The 22,181-nt window shown below is 42.2% G+C and overlaps 1 protein-coding gene across 1 annotated transcript in view; it reads right to left on the bottom strand.

Moving 5' to 3' along the window:
* LOC126474214 (gastrin/cholecystokinin type B receptor-like) overlaps window positions 1–22,181 on the bottom strand; it is a 374,680-nt gene that overhangs the window by 72,008 nt on the left and 280,491 nt on the right. Inside the window, exon 4 of the mRNA XM_050101678.1 lies at window positions 11,506–11,736. Coding sequence (XP_049957635.1) covers window positions 11,506–11,736 — 231 coding nt within the window. The remainder of the gene's footprint in view (window positions 1–11,505; window positions 11,737–22,181) is intronic.

The following is a 22,181-nucleotide window of genomic DNA, read 5'->3' as shown; positions in this document are numbered from 1 at the left end:
TTGTGTGCCTTCAGCCACTTAAATCCTTATTCCAAAAAAAAGAAAGAATTATGGTAATTTATTTTAAAAACTTGAAAATTTTATTGTGGGCTTTCAGACGTTTGTATTGCATCTTGCTTAGGTTGGTCTATTCACCCTTGTCTTGAGGCTCTCAGCATCGCTGTGTATGTATATGTTAATTATTTTATTTGCAATTTTAACTGCATATTTTTACCACTTGAGATTTATCTTGTTGCTTTAACATTCCTTGTTTGGAGGCCTTCAGCCGTGAAATAATTGCCTTTTGAAACTCGTAGCTCTAAAGGTTCGGCTGTGTGCCGTTTGGTTTAAAGGTGTTATTAAATTACAATAAATTACAATTTTGAGTGAACCTGACCGACACCTTATTTGGTCCTTTCCACAATCCTGATCACCTCTTCTGCCCAGCGGGTTTAGCGGACGTTTCAAAGGCGACAATTCGCGCTTATCTTAAGGAGCATATGTAGTCTGACAAGGTCGTTTCCCCTTCCCAGTAAACTATCATAAGTAAAATCTCGTAATTAAGGCAGTAGGTGAGGCGTGCAAGCTTAATATGCCAAACCTGAAGACGAATATGCGAGTAGAGCCTCAATGCCGAGTAGTTTCTTGCATAATTTATGAAAGAATTTGAGAAGTTTATGGTGAATCCCATCTTTTTCCAGACCGCAAAATACCGGAGGAAATTTGTAATCATCGAAAGCAGGTGAACTAAAGTTTTAAATTTAATTATAAGATATGTTTACATAAGCAATCCACTTATGTATGAGATGTGTTAAAAAGGAAAGGTAGGAGACGAGACTGCGGGTATAATTGAAGTCCTTATTCATAAGCGATCACCAGAGGCCTGTGCACAGCTATCCCACCGCTTCAAGAGCCAAAGGATTCCCTGTTCCCAGAATTCCTGTGGCTGTAGCAGGGGCTAGACCTTTATGGTGCCCTTCAGTTGGCCGGCCGAGTTGAAGCGCTTTTCTGTGAGATGCTTTTTTAGTGGACCAAACACAAGGAAGTCCCAGGGTGCCATATCCGGGCTATAGAGCGGATACTTAAGCAAAAACTGGTGAGAATAGTTCAAAAGAAAAAGCCAGGCAGAACAGGGAAGAGACAGTTTTGAAAAATTTTAGTCAGATTAAGTTTCATCTAACAACCTCTTGTGAAATAAGGAAAATTATTAAATCTTTGAAAAATAAATGTTCTGTTGGAGTAGATGACATCTCTAACAAGTTATTGAAACAATGTGGAGCAATTACAGTTGATGTTTTGAGCCACATATGTAATGCATCACTGACTCAAGGTATTTTTCCAGACAAGTTAAAATATAGCATTGTCAGGCCTCTCTACAAAAAGGGGAAAACCACAGATGTCAATAATTACCGGTCAGTATCCTTGCTTACAGCATTTTCAAAAATCTTTGAGAAAGTAATGTACTCAAGAGTTGTTAGCCATCTCAACAGTAATGAGATACTTAGTAAATCACAGTTCGGATTTCAGAAATGCTGTTCCACTGAGACAACAATATACAATTTCACTGTCCACATACTAGAATCTTTAAATAGTAAAATGTCACCAGTGGGAATATTCTGTAACTTATCCAAAGCATTTGATTGTGTGAACCATGACATTATGTTAGAGAAATTACAATTCTATGGTATAAATGGAACAGCATATGAGTGGTTTAAGTCATATCTACAGAACAGGAAGCAAAAAGTCTCTCTATATGCTTCAAGTGATTCAAAGGAGTTTGCCACTTCATCTAACTGGGGTGAAATTATATTAGGTGTTCCACAAGGTTCGATCATGGGTCCCCTCCTGTTCTTGATATATGTGAATGACCTCGCTTCTTATGTGAAACAAGATGCTGAACTGACACTCTTTGCTGATGATACAAGCATAATTATTAATCCAGCAAAAGAAAGTCCAATAGAAAATGGTACAAGTAAGGTCTTTGGAAAAGTTATTAATTGGTTTTCTGCGAATGGGCTTGCTCTGAACTTTGAAAAAACACAGTACATCCAATTTTCTGCTGCAAAAAGTATAATTTCTTCAATAAACATAACACATCAAAAGAAGTCAGTAGCCAGGGTAGAACATATTAAGTTTTTGGGTGTACATGTAGATGAGAATGTTAATTGGAAAATTCATATTTTGGATCTCCTAAAGCGACTAGGTTCAGCAACTTTTGCAGTCAGAATAATTGCCAGTTTTGAGGATGTGGAAATTAGTAAGCTAACATAATTTGCATACTTCCACTCTCTGATGTCATACAGAATAATATTCTGGGGCAACTCAACACTTACGCAAAAGGTATTCACTACTCAAAAGAAAGTAGTTAGAATAATGTGTGGGGATCATAGTTGCACATCTTGTAGGCATCTGTTTAAAAGGTTAGGAATTCTTACAACTGCTTCACAGTACATTTACTCAGTAATGAAATTTTTTCTCAACAACATGGACCAGTTTAAAATCAACAGCGACATTCATGATTACAATACCAGAAAAAAGAAGGACCTACATTATCCTTTACTTAACCTATCTTTGGCACAGAAAAAAAATATGCTGCTATAAAACTTTTTGATAAATTACCAGATGATATAAAATGTCTGACAGACAGCAGTAATAGTTTCAAAAACAAATTGAAATCATACCTCCTTGACAACTCCTTCTATACCATTGATGAATTCTTGGATATGAGTAAATAAATCTGGAGATATAATATATGCATTTTGTGTCAATTAAGGGAATGGGATAGATAATAGAAATATTTAGGTATAACACTATAATGTAAACAAAAAACCTTGTTTCCTGTGCCCGTTTCTTGTGCATTTGACACGTTCCACATCATAACGATTTTTCCGTGCTGTTGATCAATGGAACACGTAACTAACTAAATAACTAACTAGCTCCCACTTGAACTTAACCATTACACTTTGCGTGAGCTTGGAGACGTGTTGACGCGCCTTATTGTGGAGCACAATCATCCTTTCCGTGAGCAGGTCAGGCCGTTTACTGTTGATGGACTTTGTGCACGCTACAGGGTGTCATAGTGGACGTCACTGTGCTTGAGGAGTTCGAAGAGTTTCGGACCTCTGACGAAAAAGACGGTGAGCATCACTTTGCCTCTGAGGGCACGGCTTTGGATTTTTTGGGGGGAGGCGACAACACTACATTCACTTTCGTAGCCGTGTCACTGCGTTCTCCCAAAGCGGCACATGCAAATGTCAACGAGTTTGGTTGTTAAGATGTTTCGCACCTTTTCATTTCAAGAGTCCTTACAATTTTAACTAATGAGAGAATTAACCGTCTTGTAAAACCGTTGCTAATGTCCTCCATCACAGTATTTTGTTTCACGTAAGTATTTCACTACATATGATGCCATGCTCACCCGTTCTTGCTTCCATCTTTTGCTTCTTCGTCCTGCAAGCCCTGGTATGTTCAATGCATGTATAAAAAGTAACACGAAAAAGGAAACGAGAATCTCACTAGTTAGAAGACCGACTGCTCTGATTTGGTAGGGCGACATCGTGAGCAAAGTACGAGGTATTGTCTCTCGATAACGGGACGCATAACCTCCTGCGCCTGTCTGTCGCATACTTACGCATCCAGTGGAAACATAGCCTGACGGATTAAGTCAGCCATCACATAAGAAGGAACGAATTAAGCTCCCTAGGTCATCGTCACAAAGCCGCAGAGCGTGGAAGGTGAAAGCTGCCGGATGTGAACCCGCACCCACACAAACAACGAAAGAAGATCGATGTGCCGCACCAACATCATGTCTGCCGTACACGCTTTACTGCAAAACTGACTTAGTTGGGTTGTAAAATGAGGGAATTAATTTGATCCTATTTGCCCAATTAATGAGTCGTGTCTGTGCCCAGTCAAATTGACCATGAGATTTATACGAGTATTAAATTTTGTATTGATAATCAAGTAATAAAAGTAAGTGGCTTTATGATTCAATCCTTTAATTATTTGTTTTCACTGCCGTTCAGTTTATTACGTTTTGGCGCCCAATGTGGGGAGCCCTTATCTGTTATTGGAATTTCCTGAATTAAATTTGGAAGTTATTACGTTTTGGCGCTTAGTGTGGAACGATTTTATCATTACCTGTATCATTTTATTGTTACTACATATTGGCGCCCAGTGTGGGGCCAATAGCATTTAAGTTTCACAGTCCCTTTTGAAATCATTACAATACAGAACTGTGTTCGAGGAGATAACAGCAACTCAGCTCATTTGACATCACGGACACAAAGTCACTGGCAACTAGTTGGTAACATGATGCGAACGATTTAATGGCCGGTTAATCTGTAGTCGCGCTATTTGCGGAGCGCTATTCAACTACACAGTTACCAAATCATGTCGTCAAGTTTCATTTGAGCTGTTTCGTGTTTTCCGAGACTATGTATGTCGAACGTGCTGTAAAATAATGTTTTGTTTATCAATCCACGAGCTACTGACACTGAATATACGAAAAAGAATATATGCTCCGCTTAAAAAAATTGCTATGTACAGACGTTATGAAACTATGTAGTGTGGAATAAGGTGTAGGAAGCTGATGTTCGCCGAGTCGGCCATTTTGAGTAAGTCGTTGGTGTAAGCAAATGTATATGTGAATTTATAGGAAGTGTAGGTGTATTTTAAGTTGACGTTATTGTGTCTTGTGTACTAACGACATTACAGTAATAAACAGCCAACGTAAAAACTGATGACTGTGCAGTGATCTGGTTCTTCGGAAATCAAACATATAACAAGAAATTTACCGAATAATAAAAAGTCTCGAAGAAATATGTCTCGATAGAGACTGCGTGGCCATCGTGCACTGGAAATAAAAACTGAGCAAATGAGTATTAAAATGGGGGCAGTTTTTTCTGCGAAACGAGATTTGATAATTATATGAGAATGGATTTCGAGGGATTACCTGTGTCCAGTCACGAACAAGAAGAGTAAGTGATATGGTTCAAATGGCTCTAAGCACTGTGGGACTTAACATCTGAGGTCATCAGTCCCTTTGACTTAGAACTACTTAAACATAACTAAGCTAAGGACATCACACACATCGATGCCCGAGGCAGGATTCGAACCTGCGACCGTAGCAGCAGCGCGGTTCCAGACTGAAGCGCCTAGAAACGCTCGGTCACATCGGCCAGCTGGTAGATGACATGTATGAGTAGATAGTTGCTGGAGTTATTTAATGCAATGTAATGGTCTCCGACATACATTTTAGAATCTTTGTATTGGTGGAATTTTTTACCTGTTGATTCAGCGACTAGTGTTTTTATTCTTATGGTATGACTTTAGATGGATAACAAAGAAGTATTCAGAAATTGTAGAACGGAAACTAGATTCCCGTGTGTTTTAGTAGTATGATGTTACGCATTGGTAGTAACAGCTTTACAGGTGTGTGTGTGTGTGTGTGTGTGTGTGTGTGTCACATATACAGCTATATGAAGCTCTCAAACGTTTGTACAAGAACAATTTTTTTTTTGGATGGGCCCCTTAGTCCAGAAAGGTTGACGTTACTCCTAGCTGTTACACTTTTCTAGTCACCGAGTGAGGTGGCGCAGTGGTTAGCACACTGGACTCGCATTCGGGAGGACGACGGTTCAATCCCGCGTCCGGCCATCCTGATTTAGGTTTTCCGTGATTTCCCTAAATCGCTCCAGGCAAATGCCGGGATGGTTCCTTTGAAAGGGCACGGCCGATTTCCTTCCCCATCCTTCCCTAATCCGAGCTTGTGCTCCGTCTCTAATGACCTCGTTGTCGACGGGACGTTAAACACTAATTTGCTCCATTTTTCTAGTCTCTGAAGTTGTCCTATACTGCCAGAATATAGTTTAACGCAGCTGCAGCAAAAATTTCTGAAACAGGACGGATGCAGGCATCACAGTAACAAATGGTTCAAATGGCTCTGAGCACTATGGGACTCAACTACTGAGGTCATTAGTCCCCTAGAACTTAGAACTAGTTAAACCTAACTAACCTAAGGACATCACAAACATCAATGCCCGAGGCAGGATTCGAACCTGCGACCGTAGCGGTCTTGCGGTTCCAGACTGCAGCGCCTTTAACCGCACGGCCACTTCGGCCGGCTCACAGTAACAGAATTTTTGTTTGTCCGTGAAAGACTTTGAAGGAATGTTTGTTTTGAAACGCATTTAACCAGGAAGTCTTTAGCCGCGGCACTGATGCAAATAAGTTTCAAGTAATAAATTTAATAATAAAGAATACTTTTTTTCAAATAGGAAATAATGTAGCACACAGAACATCGAAAACTATGTCTTCTTGTGAGAGGGAAGCGACCCCCGGTACCTAGGATCATGCCAAAAACAGTAAGGGCTCGAAAAATAGTTCGTGGAAACGAAGAAATATTGAATAAGTAACTGCTCACAGTTAACTGTATGTGTATTCAGTGTTACTTATTTGTCTAAGGATGTCTGCGACGTTCAAATGAAAATTTATTTTATACCGAAATGAAATAAATACTATGGTCTGTCACGAGATGGCCGCTGTAAGCGGTGAGGGGCATGTTAAGAGGACAGTGCTCTCAGTCCATCTGCAGCACAAGTAGGAATGTCCTGGCGGAAAATGAACTGACGGGAAAAAATTGCAACACGAAGAAGGAGTTGTGCGACATAAACGAAATTCGGTACGCCGTATTTTTACATCTGTAAGATGATGTCTATTAGAATTTCGCACCAGTCCTTAAAAGAGTGGCGCGAGTAGTACCACTATGAGTATGAAAACCAGGTACGCTTTAAATACATACTGTAACGCTCGTGAGATTGGAGGTGGTGAGTTGATGTTTGTCAAGTATGTCTTCAAGGCGACAGAGACACCACTATCAACATCTCACTGAGTCTGAATAAGGTCTAGTCATAGGACTTCGAGAAGCTGGATGTTATTATTGCGATATTGCAGATGTGGCAGGATTCTAGCCACTGTACGAGAACGAAATTGCTGCCAGTGTTTGTCACGAGAATGTACGGTCGCAAAGATGAACGGGCTGTGAACGGCCACGTGACAGTACCGAGAGGGAAGACCATCGTGTCTGGTGCAGGGGCGGATCCAGGGAGGGGGGGGGGGGGAGCAATGGGGGCAATTGCCACCCTCCCCCTGGTGCGTGACCGATCTTTTTTTTCCGACTGCTTTAGGGGCTGATTACGTTGGCCTATCTAGTATGTTTTACTTGAAGTCGAAGATGTAAACAATGGCACGCAGTTTGATGTAACAATTCAAAAAGAGACCTTGAAGCCTCTTCCATTTAGTGAATAAACTACAGAAGAAACAACTATACTTACGAATAAAATGATAATATTCGCTGAGGCATGAGCGATCTGTGCCCATTTTTTAGCACTTTCCCTGCAGTGCGTATGTAAGATTTTGTTTCTAGTGGCAATTTGCAAAGAGATGGTGTTGATAATTAAGCGATGAACACCGAAGGAATATTTGAAAATATTCTCATTAGTTGCAAATAGTGAGAACCTTACGACAGTCCCTTTTATTCTGCAATTGCACGTTTTCGATCTGGATGAACACTTCTCCCCCATTTTGCCTTTCTTCTCACTTTTGATGCGGAATGTGAATAAACATTAATTAGCCAAGTGTAATAATGTACACGAAAATAACGTCTGTGGATTCATTCACAATCCATTCTCTCATACAGTAAGAATATAAATGTTACTGTCAGCAGATTCAAACAGATACTGACGTAATTAACAATATAAGATGATTTCCTGAAAACAGTCAAATACCCTATTATAACTTTTCGCAATCGTATCGTCATTGCTGCGTATAAACACATGCGCGAATTCGATGGCAACATTCTGTCATTTGAAAGCAATTGGTGAACTAATTTCGAAGATTTAAGAATGGAAACGAACATTAGCATTTTTATAGTTATTTTACATTAGCAGAGAAACACCGAGTTTTTCAAGTGCACGTGTCGTGTTTGAAGAATATTTTTTAGGTAATGCAGTAAGTCATTTCATTAACCACACTTAACACATAGCGATACACAATTAAAATAAAAGCAGAATATATATATATATATATATATATATATATATATATATATATATACACTCCTGGAAATTGAAATAAGAACACCGTGAATTCATTGTCCCAGGAAGGGGAAACTTTATTGACACATTCCTGGGGTCAGATACATCACATGGTCACACTGACAGAACCACAGGCACATAGACACAGGCAACAGAGCATGCACAATGTCGGCACTAGTACAGTGTATATCCACCTTTCGCAGCAATGCAGGCTGCTATTCTCCCATGGAGACGATCGTAGAGATGCTGGATGTAGTCCTGTGGAACGGCTTGCCATGCCATTTCCACCTGGCGCCTCAGTTGGACCAGCGTTCGTGCTGGACGTGCAGACCGCATGAGACGACGCTTCATCCAGTCCCAAACATGCTCAATGGGGGACAGATCCGGAGATCTTGCTGGCCAGGGTAGTTGACTTACACCTTCTAGAGCACGTTGGGTGGCACGGGATACATGCGGACGTGCATTGTCCTGTTGGAACAGCAAGTTCCCTTGCCGGACTAGGAATGGTAGAGCGATGGGTTCGATGACGGTTTGGATGTACCGTGCACTATTCAGTGTCCCCTCGACGATCACCAGTGGTGTACGGCCAGTGTAGGAGATCGCTCCCCACACCATGATGCCGGGTGTTGGCCCTGTGTGCCTCGGTCGTATGCAGTCCTGATTGTGGCGCTCACCTGCACGGCGCCAAACACGCATACGACCATCATTGGCACCAAGGCAGAAGCGACTCTCATCGCTGAAGACGACACGTCTCCATTCGTCCCTCCATTCACGCCTGTCGCGACACCACTGGAGGTGGGCTGCACGATGTTGGGGCGTGAGCGGAAGACGGCCTAACGGTGTGCGGGACCGTAGCCCAGCTTCATGGAGACGGTTGCGAATGGTCCTCGCCGATACCCCAGGAGCAACAGTGTCCCTAATTTGCTGGGAAGTGGCGGTGCGGTCCCCTACGGCACTGCGTAGGATCCTACGGTCTTGGCGTGCATCCGTGCGTCGCTGCGGTCCGGTCCCAGGTCGACGGGCACGTGCACCTTCCGCCGACCACTGGCGACAACATCGATGTACTGTGGAGACCTCACGCCCCACGTGTTGAGCAATTCGGCGGTACGTCCACCCGGCCTCCCGCATGCCCACTATACGCCCTCGCTCAAAGTCCGTCAACTGCACATACGGTTCACGTCCACGCTGTCGCGGCATGCTACCAGTGTTAAAGACTGCGATGGAGCTCCGTATGCCACGGCAAACTGGCTGACACTGACGGCGGCGGTGCACAAATGCTGCGCAGCTAGCGCCATTCGACGGCCAACACCGCGGTTCCTGGTGTGTCCGCTGTGCCGTGCGTGTGATCATTGCTTGTACAGCCCTCTCGCAGTGTCCGGAGCAAGTATGGTGGGTCTGACACACCGGTGTCAATGTGTTCTTTTTTCCATTTCCAGGAGTGTATATAAGGCGAGTCACCTAACGTTACCGCTGGATATATTTCGTAAACCACATCAAATACTGACGAATCGATTCCACAGAACGAACGTGAGGAGAGGGGCTAGTGTAATTGGTTAATACAAACCATAAAAAAACGCACGGAAGTATGTTTTTTAACACAAACCTACGTTTTTTTAAATGGAACTCTGTTAGTTTTGTTAGCACATCTGAACATATAAACAAATACGTAATCAGTGCCGTTTGTTGCATTGTAAAATGTTAATTACATCCGGAGATATTATAACCTAAAGTTGACGCTTGAGTACCACTCCTCCGCTGTTCGATCGTGTGTATCGGAGAGCACCGAATTACGTAGGGATCTAAATGGAACGGTGATGGACCTTAGGTACAGAAGAGAGTGGAACAGCACATTACGTCCACATGCTAACACCTTTTTATTGGTCTTTTTCACTGACGCACATGGTGGTTTCCGTTTTCAATTACGTAGTGGAATAGAGTGTGTCCCGACATGTCAGGCCAATAGATGTTCAATGTGGCGGCCGTCATTTGCTGCACACAATTGCAATCTCTGGCGTAATGAATGTCGTACACGCCGCAGTACATCTGGTGTAATGTCGCCGCAGGCTGCTACAATACGTTTTTCATATCCTCTGGGATTGTAGGCACATCACGGTACACATTCTCCTTTAACGTAACGTACCCCACAGAAAGAAGTCCAGAGGTGTAAGATCAGGAGAACGGGCTGGCCAATTTATGCGTCCTCCACGTCCTATGAAACGCCCGTCAAACGTGTACCTCACCCCTCGTGGTAATGTACATGTGCGTCAGTGAAAAAGGTGTTAGCATGTGGACGTAATGTGCTGCTCCAGTCTCTTCTGTACCTAAGGTCCATCACCGTTCCCTTTGGATCCCTACGTAATTCGGTGCTCTCCGATACACACGATCGAACAGCGGAGGAGTGGTACTCAAGCGTCAACTTTAGGTTACAATATCTCCGGATTAAAACAAGCGTTCAGTGCATAGTGCCGTGGAATGTGGTAAAAACCGCAAATTGGCGTTCATAAGAAGAAGAACAACACCAAAAATGCAACAGGTGCGTAATATGTAAGGAACTGTCCACGCAACCTGCCACTGATGATGCGTTGCAGAAAATAAAGGCGAAACGCGTATGGCACTAAAATTGTGTTTTATTCAGTTGCTGTCAGACGGTACATAAGTAAAAATTATCAATATACCGTTAATCACTTACATTTGTTACCTGCACAAATGTAGACCCAAAATTTCGTTGTTGTTGTTGTTGTTGGCTTCAGTCCTGAGACTGGATTGATGCAGCTCTCCATGCTACTCTATCCTGTACTAGCTTCTTCATCTCCCAGTACTTACTGCAACCTACATACTTCTGAATCTGCTTAGTGTATTCATCTCTTGGTCTCCCTCTACGATTTTTACTCTCCACGCTGCACTCCAATGCTAAATTTGTGATCCCCTCATGCCTCAGAACATGTCCTACCAACCGGTCCCTTCTTCTTGTCAAGATGTGCCACAAACTCCTCCCCAATTCTATTCAATGCCTCCTCATTAGTTATGTGATCTACCCATCTAATCTTCTGCGTTACCCTACAATAAGTATTTTTTTATGTTGCGATTTGTTTTCCGTCAGTGTATGATCAACCGTCTCACTGATAATCAGTGTTTATAGTTCAGGCTGTATCGTCGGAACCATTTGGTATTCCTACAAGGTTCTGCTACTTCCTCTGGCATAACCACAGTAGGCAAAAATGCAAAAAAAAAAAAAAGGAAGTAGTTTATGTAGAGCCGACCAGGTGATATTACAGTTGGAATCGCCGTTTAGCCTAACTACGAAAGCCACTGTGCAGTTCCAGTCGCAACGTATGGTTTCGAAAATGTTCGCAGTCGCAGCTTTAGGCAAGTTGTCCCGTTCGAACCGAGTCAGACAAATAAGACAGCGTTACGGCAGAGCAGTACGCACCTTGCGCTTGGCCTCGATGCTCTTGCGTGCGTAGTTGGAGCGGATGGCCTGGCGACGCAGGGCGTGTCCCGGCGCCGCCTCGCCGCTGTCGTGGTCGTGGTCGTGAGCGTGGGCGTGAGCGTGCTCCTGGTCGTGCTCCTGGTCGTGGTAATGCTCGCTGTTCTCGGCCGACGCCCGACCTCCCAGCACGCTGCAGACGGTTCCCCCGTTCTCCGTTGGCAGCTGCTCACCCTGTGTCCCAAACGGATATGTTGGTCCAGGTTATTTATAACTTCCGTGATGAATGATTCAGTACCACTTTTTCTTAAATGAAGACTGTTCTTTCATTTTATTAGCTAATTTCACTTCCTTAAATATTATTAGACTACAGCACAATGAAAATTGTGACCTTTACAGGACGTTAAATTCCACAAAACAAGCTGTGGGGTAAAAGCTATCTGTGAGGATGTCTCTTTTGCATAAACACAATAGGTAAGACACAGTCAGCACAAATGTAAGTTCCCTATGCAAAAGGGAAAATGTGGAACATATGTCGGGTTCCGTCATGTGCCAGCTTACACAACACGTCAACATTTCCGTTAAAGTACTGATGGGCGAAAGCTTCATTGCTAGAGTGTTGGCGTGGATTCGACAAGTGTTTGGTCGGTTTCAGGAGGTACGAGAGGCGTTCAAGTAAGTAATGTAACACTTTTTTTCTGAATTCGAATTGGTTTTATTCAGGATTCCAATATATACACCAAATAGTGGCTGAGTGTGTCAGCACAGTGAGTCACGTCCAGTTGCACAGCGAAGTGTTTGACTGCTACCAGTCGATCACCTCGAATGAGAGTGTCCACACATTCAAACATTACAGGAATCACAGCTGTGTGTCGTCGGCCGGTTCGCAGGAGATTGGACAGGTTTGCGTGACCTTGTTGCGATGATGACAGACGCCTCGCCCAGCGACTTACCGTGCTTTTGTTCACTGCCAGGTTCCCATAGACATTCTACAAGCACCTACGAATATCTGCGATGCTCTGGTTTTCTGCCGAATCTAATCGACAGCTCCCTGCTCGGAACACCCTCCTTACGGTTACCACTTTGAAGGCTATGTACTCGTATAGCGCCGCCACCTATCGGAACTTCACGAAACTATAGGGCCTACGCGGGAATAATCCACAATGTCCAACAACAAATCCCGAATTTTTTCAACAGAAACAGATCCAGAATAAAAGTGTTGCATTACTTATTTATCGAACGCACCTCGTATGTGGCATCAGATGTCTATACAGGGGTCTCGTAAGTTCCGTAATCATGAGCTAGTAATTTGTGCGTGCGGAGCTGGCGTCCAATAGTGTCCCAGATGCGTTGAATCTGGAACAGATCTGGGAGCAAACAAATCAACGTGAGTTCACCATCACGCTCCGCAGATCACTGTAGCACGTTTCTGCCCTTGTGAGATGGACAGATGCCCTGCTGGAAGAAGCTAATGCCGTTGGGGAAGATATCAACCATGAAGGGATGCAGATGGCCGGCAATGAAGTTCCCGTAGCCTACAGCTGTCATGGTTCCTTCGATTACCAGCACAGGTCCCGTGGAACCCTACGTAAATTCCCCCAGTAGCTTACTACTGCCCCCCCCCCCTCCCCCCCGCCCCTACGGGGTTTTTCGCCCGGACGACGGCATATCTGGGCACGACCACCGACCTAGCATAACAAGGAACATGATTCTCCGACTAGGCGACACGTTTCCATTGGTCTCCGGCCCAATATCGATTACTCCGTGCCAACAGCAGTCGTAATTGACGATGTCGTTGGGGCAACACTGTAACTCAGGAGGATTGCCTGCTATGGAGCACCATGTTCAACAGTGTGTGCACTGAGCAGTGTGCTTGGGAACACTTGTGCCTGCACCAGCACCGTACTCCGTCTTCAGGTCTGCCACAGGTCGCTGCCTTTACAGCTTTACAGACGGAGTACACTTCAAGTCTATATGTTCTGGGATAAAGTGCAGACATCCAGCAACTTGCCGACCAGCTGTGGTGTCATCGTCCTTCAATCACTTTCCTCAGATGCTCACGACAGTAGATGGCGAACAGCCGACCACCTTCACGATATCCGAGATACGCGTCCCAAGGCGTCGACGTTTCTTTAGGCCAACAAATCCTACGCTGATGCGCCAAAACGTTACGACTATCTGCTTAAAAGCGTGCCCTTTGTCAAAGTCGCTTAGGTTAGTGCATGTCCTACACTGTAGCCCATCAGAGTTTTGTTAAGTGGGCGAAATTAGCAACTGAGTAATAGTGAAACGAAATGTTTATTTCAGAATGAAAGGAACAGCCGACGCTGGACAATGACTTCCTTTAAGATACTGACAGTGGCTACGAACTCATTCTCTAAAAAATCTATTGATTCAGTGCAACTGGTTGCAAGGCGCAATGGCAATGCACTTTGTTTCTTTTTGCTGCGTTACAGCTGCTGTGCCACACACTGAACGTGGCTGGGCGTCTAACTTGTTCACATCCAATATACGACTTTTTGGTGTCATGAAAAAACTTCGAATTACTAAACGAACTGAAGAGTCCATGTTGCTCATAATATTTCGACTATTGACTTACCTGTCTGCAGCATATGATACGAACACTGGTCTTATGTATGCTCGCTGCCCGTCTCATGCAACAACAACAACAACAACAACAACAATAATAATAATAATAATAATAATAATAAATCCCGTGGAGGCCCGGGAAAAGAATAGGCCTCCGGATGTTCTGCCAGTCGTAAAAGGCGACGAAAAGAACAAACCACTAATAGGGCTAACCCCCCTTTTAGTGTGATTAGTTGGTTCAGGACAGAACTAATGAAGCCTCGGACAAGCGCCGTCATGGTCGGGGACGACGCTTGAACCCTATGCCCGCCCACAATGGTAACGACACTGCTAGCCAACTGGAAAATGATTTAAATCCAAATAGAGGTGTTTTGCAGGATATGCTTCCTGCAACCACCCTAGAAGGAAAACAAAGACAGAGGATGAGATGGTCAGATGAAGTTAATCGACACCTCATGTTCTGTTATTACAAAGCAACAAACCTAGGAACCAACACAACTGGATACAGATCACAAGTATACACAACATTTATTACCAGATACCCAGAATTAAAATTTTTAACAGAACAACGACTGGCTGATCAGATCCGTGTAATAATAAAAAATAACAGGATACCCCAGTCAGAATTAGATAACATCAAACAACAAGTACAACAAATACTGGAACAAAACAATGTGCAATCAGAAGAAGAAGAAAATACAGTAATGGACTCAAACATCCCAGAGCAAACAAACAAAGAACAACACGCACCAATTAAACAATCAGAGGAAAACGAAATCTTAAGGCAGCCACCAGAACAAGCACAAATAGAACACAAAGTGACACAGATATTAGATATACAAGAAAAATTTCAGCTAACATATATAGAATACAAAGACACAAATACGGACATTAGACCATTCTTGCATAGACCACCAAATAACGCACAAGTCGAAACAACAATAAAAACTATCAACACAATCATGCACAACAAAATAAATGAAAACACAACTATGGAAGAGTTACAACTACTGGTATATATAGGAGCACTCACTACACTAAATATACACACTAGGCAGAGATCAGAACCAACCAACACACAGAAGAAACCCACAAAACCAGCATGGCAACACAGGCTACAGATCAAAATAGAAAAACTGAGAAAAGACACCGGACAGCTAACACAATTTATAAGAAATGAAATCTCGAAAAAAAAAACGAAAAAGGTTAGGTAAAATCTCACAACAAGAAGCGACAGAGCAATTAGACGAAAAGAAGCAGAAATTACAAGCATTCGCCAAACGACTCAGAAGATACAAAAAAAGTGAAAATAGAAGGAAACAAAACCAAACATTCAACACAAACCAAAAGAAATTTTACCAGACAATAGATAACACACACATTGAAATAAACAATCCACCAAACATAACAGACATGGAACACTTCTGGAGCAACATATGGTCAAACCCGGTACAACATAACAGGCATGCACGGTGGATACAAGCAGAAACAGACACATACAAGATGATACCACAAATGCCTGAAGTGACAATTTTGCAACATGAAGTCACCCAAGCAATTAATTCTACTCACAATTGGAAAGCCCCTGGAAATGATAAAATAGCAAATTTCTGGTTAAAGAAGTTCACCTCAACACATTCACATCTAACTAAATTATTTAACAGTTACATTGCAGACCCATACACATTCCCTGATACACTTACACATGGAATAACTTATCTGAAACCTAAAGATCAAGCAGACACAGCGAACCCAGCTAAATATCGCCCCATAACATGCCTACCAACAATATACAAAATATTAACTTCAGTCATTAAACAGAAACTAGTGACACATACAACACAGAACAAAATTATAAATGAAGAACAAAAAGGCTGTTGCAAAGGAGCACGAGGATGTAAAGAGCAACTGATAATAGATGCAGAGGTGACATATCAAGCTAAAACTAAACAAAGGTCGCTACACTACGCATACATCGATTACCAAAAAGCTTTTGATAGTGTACCCCACTCATGGTTACTACAAGTATTGGAAATATATAAAGTAGATCCTAAATTGATACAGTTCCTAAACATAGTAATGAAAAACTGGAAAACCACACTTAATATCCAAACAAATTCAAATAATATCACATCACAGCCAATACAGATTAAGTGTGGAATATACGAAGGAGATTCATTAAGTCCTTTCTGGTTCTGCCTTGCTCTGAACCCACTATCCAACATGCTAAATAATACAAATTATGGTTACAATATTACTGGAACATACCCACACAAAATCACACATTTGCTATACATGGATGATCTAAAACTACTGGCAGCAACAAATCAACAACTCAACCAATTACTAAAGATAACAGAAGTATTTAGCAATGATATAAATATGGCTTTTGGAACAGACAAATGTAAGAAAAATAGCATAGTCAAGGGAAAACACACTAAACAAGAAGATTACATATTGGATAACCACAGCGACTGCATAGAAGCGATGGAAAAAACAGATGCCTATAAATATCTAGGATACAGACAAAAAATAGGAATAGATGATAGAAATATTAAGGAAGAGCTAAAAGAAAAATATAGACAAAGACTAACAAAAATACTGAAAACAGAATTGACAGCAAGAAACAAGACAAAAGCTATAAATACCTATGCTATACCAATATTGACCTACTCATTTGGAGTAGTGAAATGGAGTAACACAGACCTAGAAGCACTCAATACACTTACACGATCACAATGCCACAAATATAGAATACATCACATACATTCAGCAACAGAAAGATTCACATTAAGCAGAAAGGAAGGAGGAAGGGGATTTATCGACATAAAAAACCTACATTATGGACAGGTAGACAATTTAAGAAAATTCTTTCTAGAACGAGCAGAAACTAGCAAAATACACAAAGCAATCACCCATATAAATACATCGGCTACACCACTACAATTTCATAACCACCTCTACAACCCTTTAGATCACATAACATCAACAGATACAAAGAAAGTAAATTGGAAAAAGAAAACACTACATGGCAAGCACCCGTATCATCTAACACAGCCACACATCGATCAAGACGCATCCAACACATGGCTAAGAAGAGGCAATATATACAGTGAGACGGAAGGATTCATGATTGCAATACAGGATCAAACAATAAACACCAGATATTACAGCAAGCATATTATTAAAGATCCCAATACCACAACAGATAAATGCAGACTTTGCAAACAACAAATAGAAACAGTAGATCACATCACAAGCGGATGTACAATACTAGCAAATACAGAATACCCCAGAAGACATGACAACGTCGCAAAAATAATACATCAACAGCTTGCCTTACAACATAAACTTTTAAAACAACACGTTCCTACATACAAGTATACACCACAAAATGTACTGGAGAATGATGAATACAAATTATACTGGAACAGAACCATTATAACAGATAAAACAACGCCACATAACGAACCTGACATCATACTCACCAATAAAAAGAAGAAATTAACACAACTAATTGAAATATCCATACCCAATACAGCAAATATACAGAAGAAAACAGGAGAAAAAATTGAAAAATACATCCAACTGGCTGAGGAAGTCAAGGACATGTGGCATCAGGATAAAGTTGACATTATACCAATTATACTTTCAACTACAGGAGTCATACCACGCAATATCCACCAGTACATCAATGCAATACACCTACATCCAAACTTATATATACAACTTCAGAAATCCGTAATTATTGATACATGTTCAATTACCCGAAAGTTCCTAAACGCAATGTAACATATACCGTACAGTTAAAAGGAAGTGACGCTTGATCAAGGTCCGCGTCACTTTCATTCCGAACCAGACCTAAGGTCTGAGAAAGGAAAGATAATAATAATAATAATAAGAAGAAGAAGAATAAGAATAAGAAGAAGAACTCTGTCAAAATGATCATAACACTAGACCATTTGCCCCGAAGAAATGTATTTGAAGCAGAAGCGACAGCTATTGTAATTGTTGCAACAACTCCGTATCTCGTCAGATACAAGGGAACAAGATTTACGAACAACAAGCTATGAATGTGTTGTGGAGCGTTCATGACCCATGTAAGCTCTCATTTCACTTTATCTCCCATGAATACCTGTGGTTTACAGAGTATTGGTGTTTAAGTAGAGGATGGGTGACCGTCCAGATCTGCCGAGCGATGTTGGCGAGTGGAGTGCACTCAGTCCTCACAAGGCTAATGGAGGAGCTACTTGATTGAGAAGTGTCAGTTTGGTCACGAAGCCGACAATGGCGGGGAGAGCACTGTGTTGACCAAATACCCCTCCATATCCGGAACCAGTGATGTGTGCCGTCAGAGGATGACACGCCGGTCGGTCGGTCGGCGGTCCACTGGGTGATGCATAAGAAAATACTAAATTTTAAATGCATTTCTTCTCCGCTGTTTTGTTTTAGAGCTATGAAATAATATTCCTAACTCGTTTTGGAAAACAGGCTCTTAGAATTCTGAGGGTAGAGGCCTCCATAAAGCACAGCCAGCGCTTATCTGGTGTATCTGGTGGCATCTCCCACCGCAGTTGCTTGAGCATTTCTGTAACTCTCTCACACTGACGATGCAAAACCGCAACGAAGCATGCAGCTCGGCATTTTTTGACTCTATACTTTTTCGTGGGTGACATCAGTCTTCTGACTGGTTTCTTGCAGCCGACAACGACTTGCTTTCCAGTGCCAAACGTTTCTTCGCCGAGTAGCACTTACACTCAACGCCCTCAATTATTTGTTGGATATGTCCCAATTCCGTCTTCGCGCACAGTTTTTACCCTCTACAGAACCATGGAAATGTCCTACCATCCTCATCATCTTACTCTCAGTGTTACTTTCTTCGCTGATTTTGTAGAGGACTTCCTAATTCCTTAGCTTACCACTCGACCTAATTTTCAACATGCTTCCGTTGAAGCACACATCACAAGCTTCGACTCTCTTCTTTTGCGATTATCTCACAGTCCGTGGTTCCCCACCATACAGTTCTGTGCTCCAGATGTACTCTTTTAGAATAATCTTCCTCAGTTCTAGGGCTATGTTCGATACTAGCAGATTTCTTTTGGCTAGGAATGTCCTCTTTGCCTGTGGTAATCCGCTTGTTATACCCTCCTTGCTTCGCCCATCATGTGATATTTTGTTACGAAGGTAGAATAATTCCGTAACTTCATCTACCTCGTGGTCAAGAAGTTTGATGTTCAGTTTATAACCAGTCGCATTTCTGTTACTTCTCATTACTTTTGTCTTTCTTTGGATTACTCTCAATCCACAATATCCTCATTAGACTATTCAACAGCTCCTGCAATTCTTTCTCACATTCATTGAGGATAGTAATATCATCAGAGACTCTCTATCATTGATACCCTTTCACCCTGAATTCTAATCCCACTCTTGAACCTAACCTTTATTCCTCACGTTACTTCTTCGGTGTGTAGACTGTACAGTAGGTACTCACGACTGCATCCCTGCCTTATGCCCAATTTAACCTGAGCACTTCACTTTTATAAATGGAAAACCGAAAGTGAAGTGCCCAGGTTAAAAAGGGCATAAGGCAGGGATGCAGTTGTGAGTACCTACTGTACAGTCTACACACCGAGGAAGTAATGTGTGAAATAAAGGATAGGTTCAAAAGTGGGATTAGAATTCAGGGTGAAAGGATATCAACGATAACAGTCTCTGATGGCATTACCATCCTCAGTGAAAGTGAGAAAGAATTGTAGTAGCTGTTGAAGAGTCTAATGAGGACATTGTGGATTGAGAGTAATCCAAAGAAAGACAATAGTGATGAGAAGTAGAAGAAATGCGACTGGTTATAAACTGAACATCAAACTTCGTGACCGCGAGGTAGATGAAGTTAAAGTTCTTGTAATTATTGTATATTACCCTAAGATTACACTGTACCATTTTACATTGTCTAACGCTTTTTCTAGATGGACAACCACTATGAACTTGGGCCTAGAGATGCAGAGATTGGGACGTTAGTTGATATACCACTGTTGCGTAAAATTACCGTTGATTCTCTTTATTTGGAAGTTAATCCCAAACAGCTACATTTAATGATGTTCATTTGTTAGGATCGATTTTGAAGTTCTGATGACTTAATCGTCAGGTACACACCGTGACAAAGTGATGCGCACCCGCAATGCATGTAGTGTGAACCAGAACTCCGCCGACAACTTTCAGATGCATCCCTGCAAAAAGGTGGCTGGTTAACGCGGTCTTTAAAATGCATACCGTCAGAAGTATGAACACTTCTTCATCCTCGATACTGTGAAAAACATCTCTTCTACTGCAAGCCTTTTGGACCCAAATAAAATAAACTGCCCAGGAAACATGGGCTCTAAAATGCATACCTCAAGAGCAATGAGCAGTTGTTCAGTAGAGAAGATGTGTTTTACAGTAGCAAAGTTGAACAACCACTTTCTTTGCCACATCACTCACTCCGAAATGAGTAGCAGAAAAGAAGTTAAAAATCACTACCCAAACACCTGCAACCCAGCCACATCCTGCTGTAATGAACCTGTTCATCACCATCAACAATTTTATCCGTTAAGTCCCTTCGTCTTGCACCAGTGCAGCTAGCAGCCGTTGTTTACTAGTGTCTATATAAACCCGTTTCTATAATATTTTGATTTGCGCAGTTACATTAGTCTTCTCGGGATGAATGAATCACTATGTACGGACATGTTAAACCAAAAAATCCATTCTGCAACCTGAGGTGTCTGCTGGCGTTGCTTCATTCGCTCCCTTTAAGCTGTTGCGCGACCTGACTTGACTAAGATGGGTGCAGCTGACTGACTACCTGTCCAGGGTGTCAGTCAAATGGGACGGCTTTGGGGCCGATCAATGCGCAGGGCCAACGTGGCGCACACGAGCTCTCTCAGCGCTTTCCTGTCACTCACAAACAAAGTGACATTTGCCATCAATGCATTATCCCTTTCTGACGAGTCAGCATGTGCGAATCTCAGCGTGATTTCCGATCTGGCTCAATTTCGGCCTGTGTTTTCTATTTTGAATTTCAATCATCAATTGCAAATTAAGGATGTACTCTAATTCAGTGGCACTGTACGATGTTAACTTGTTTATACAATTTTCAGTCACTGTAAACAAAAAATCAAACACAGCGAAGCAAACGAAATCACATATTAGTAGGCTTCCATATTCGTGTTCAAATGTGTGTGTGAAATCTTATGGGACTTAACTGCTAATCCCGCGCAGCTTCCATAATTCAAATCAAGAACAATTGCCATCACGAGGAACTTAGAAGAAGATATCCTCGGTGTAACGAAGCAACTTGAAAAACTTAATAAAGGCAAGGCCTCCGGTCCAGACAGTATACTAGTCAGATTCCTTTCAGAAAAAATGGTTCAAATGGCTCAGCACTATGGGACTCAACATCTTAGGTCATAAGTCCCCTAGAACTTAGAACTACTTAAACCTAACTAACCTAGGGACATCACACACACCCATGCCCGAGGCAGGATTCGAACCTGCGACCGTAGCGGTCCCACGGTTCCGGACTGCAGCGCCAGAACCGCACGGCCACCGCGGCCGGCACGATTCCTTTCAGAGAATGCTGATACAGTAGCCCCATACACAGCAGTTGTATAAGGCTGCTCGCTTGTAGAAAGATCCGTACCCAATGACTGGAAAGTTGCACAAATCACACCACTATCCACGGAGGGAAAAAGGAGTAATTCGTTGGATTACAGACCCATATTATTAACCGTCATTTTGCAGCTGGATTTTGGAACATATACTGTGTTCCAACATTACGAATTACTTCGAAGAATACGAACTACTGAGAAACAGACTACACGGATTCGGTTCTTGTGAAACAAAACTATCTCTTTATTCTCGCGAAGTAATGAGTGCTATCGACAGGGGTTGTCAAATTGATTTCATATTTTTAAATTTCCAGATGGCTTTATCACCGTTCCTCACAAGCTACTTCTAATGAAATTGCGTGATTACGGAGTATCATCTCAGCAGTGTGGCTGGATTCGTGATCTCCTGTCAGAAAAGTCACAGTCGTAATAACTGATGGAAAGTGA

Source organism: Schistocerca serialis, chromosome 4, assembly GCF_023864345.2.
Source record: "Schistocerca serialis cubense isolate TAMUIC-IGC-003099 chromosome 4, iqSchSeri2.2, whole genome shotgun sequence".
NCBI lineage: Eukaryota > Metazoa > Arthropoda > Insecta > Orthoptera > Acrididae > Schistocerca > Schistocerca serialis.
This window is presented reverse-complemented; position numbering and strand designations above follow the sequence as displayed.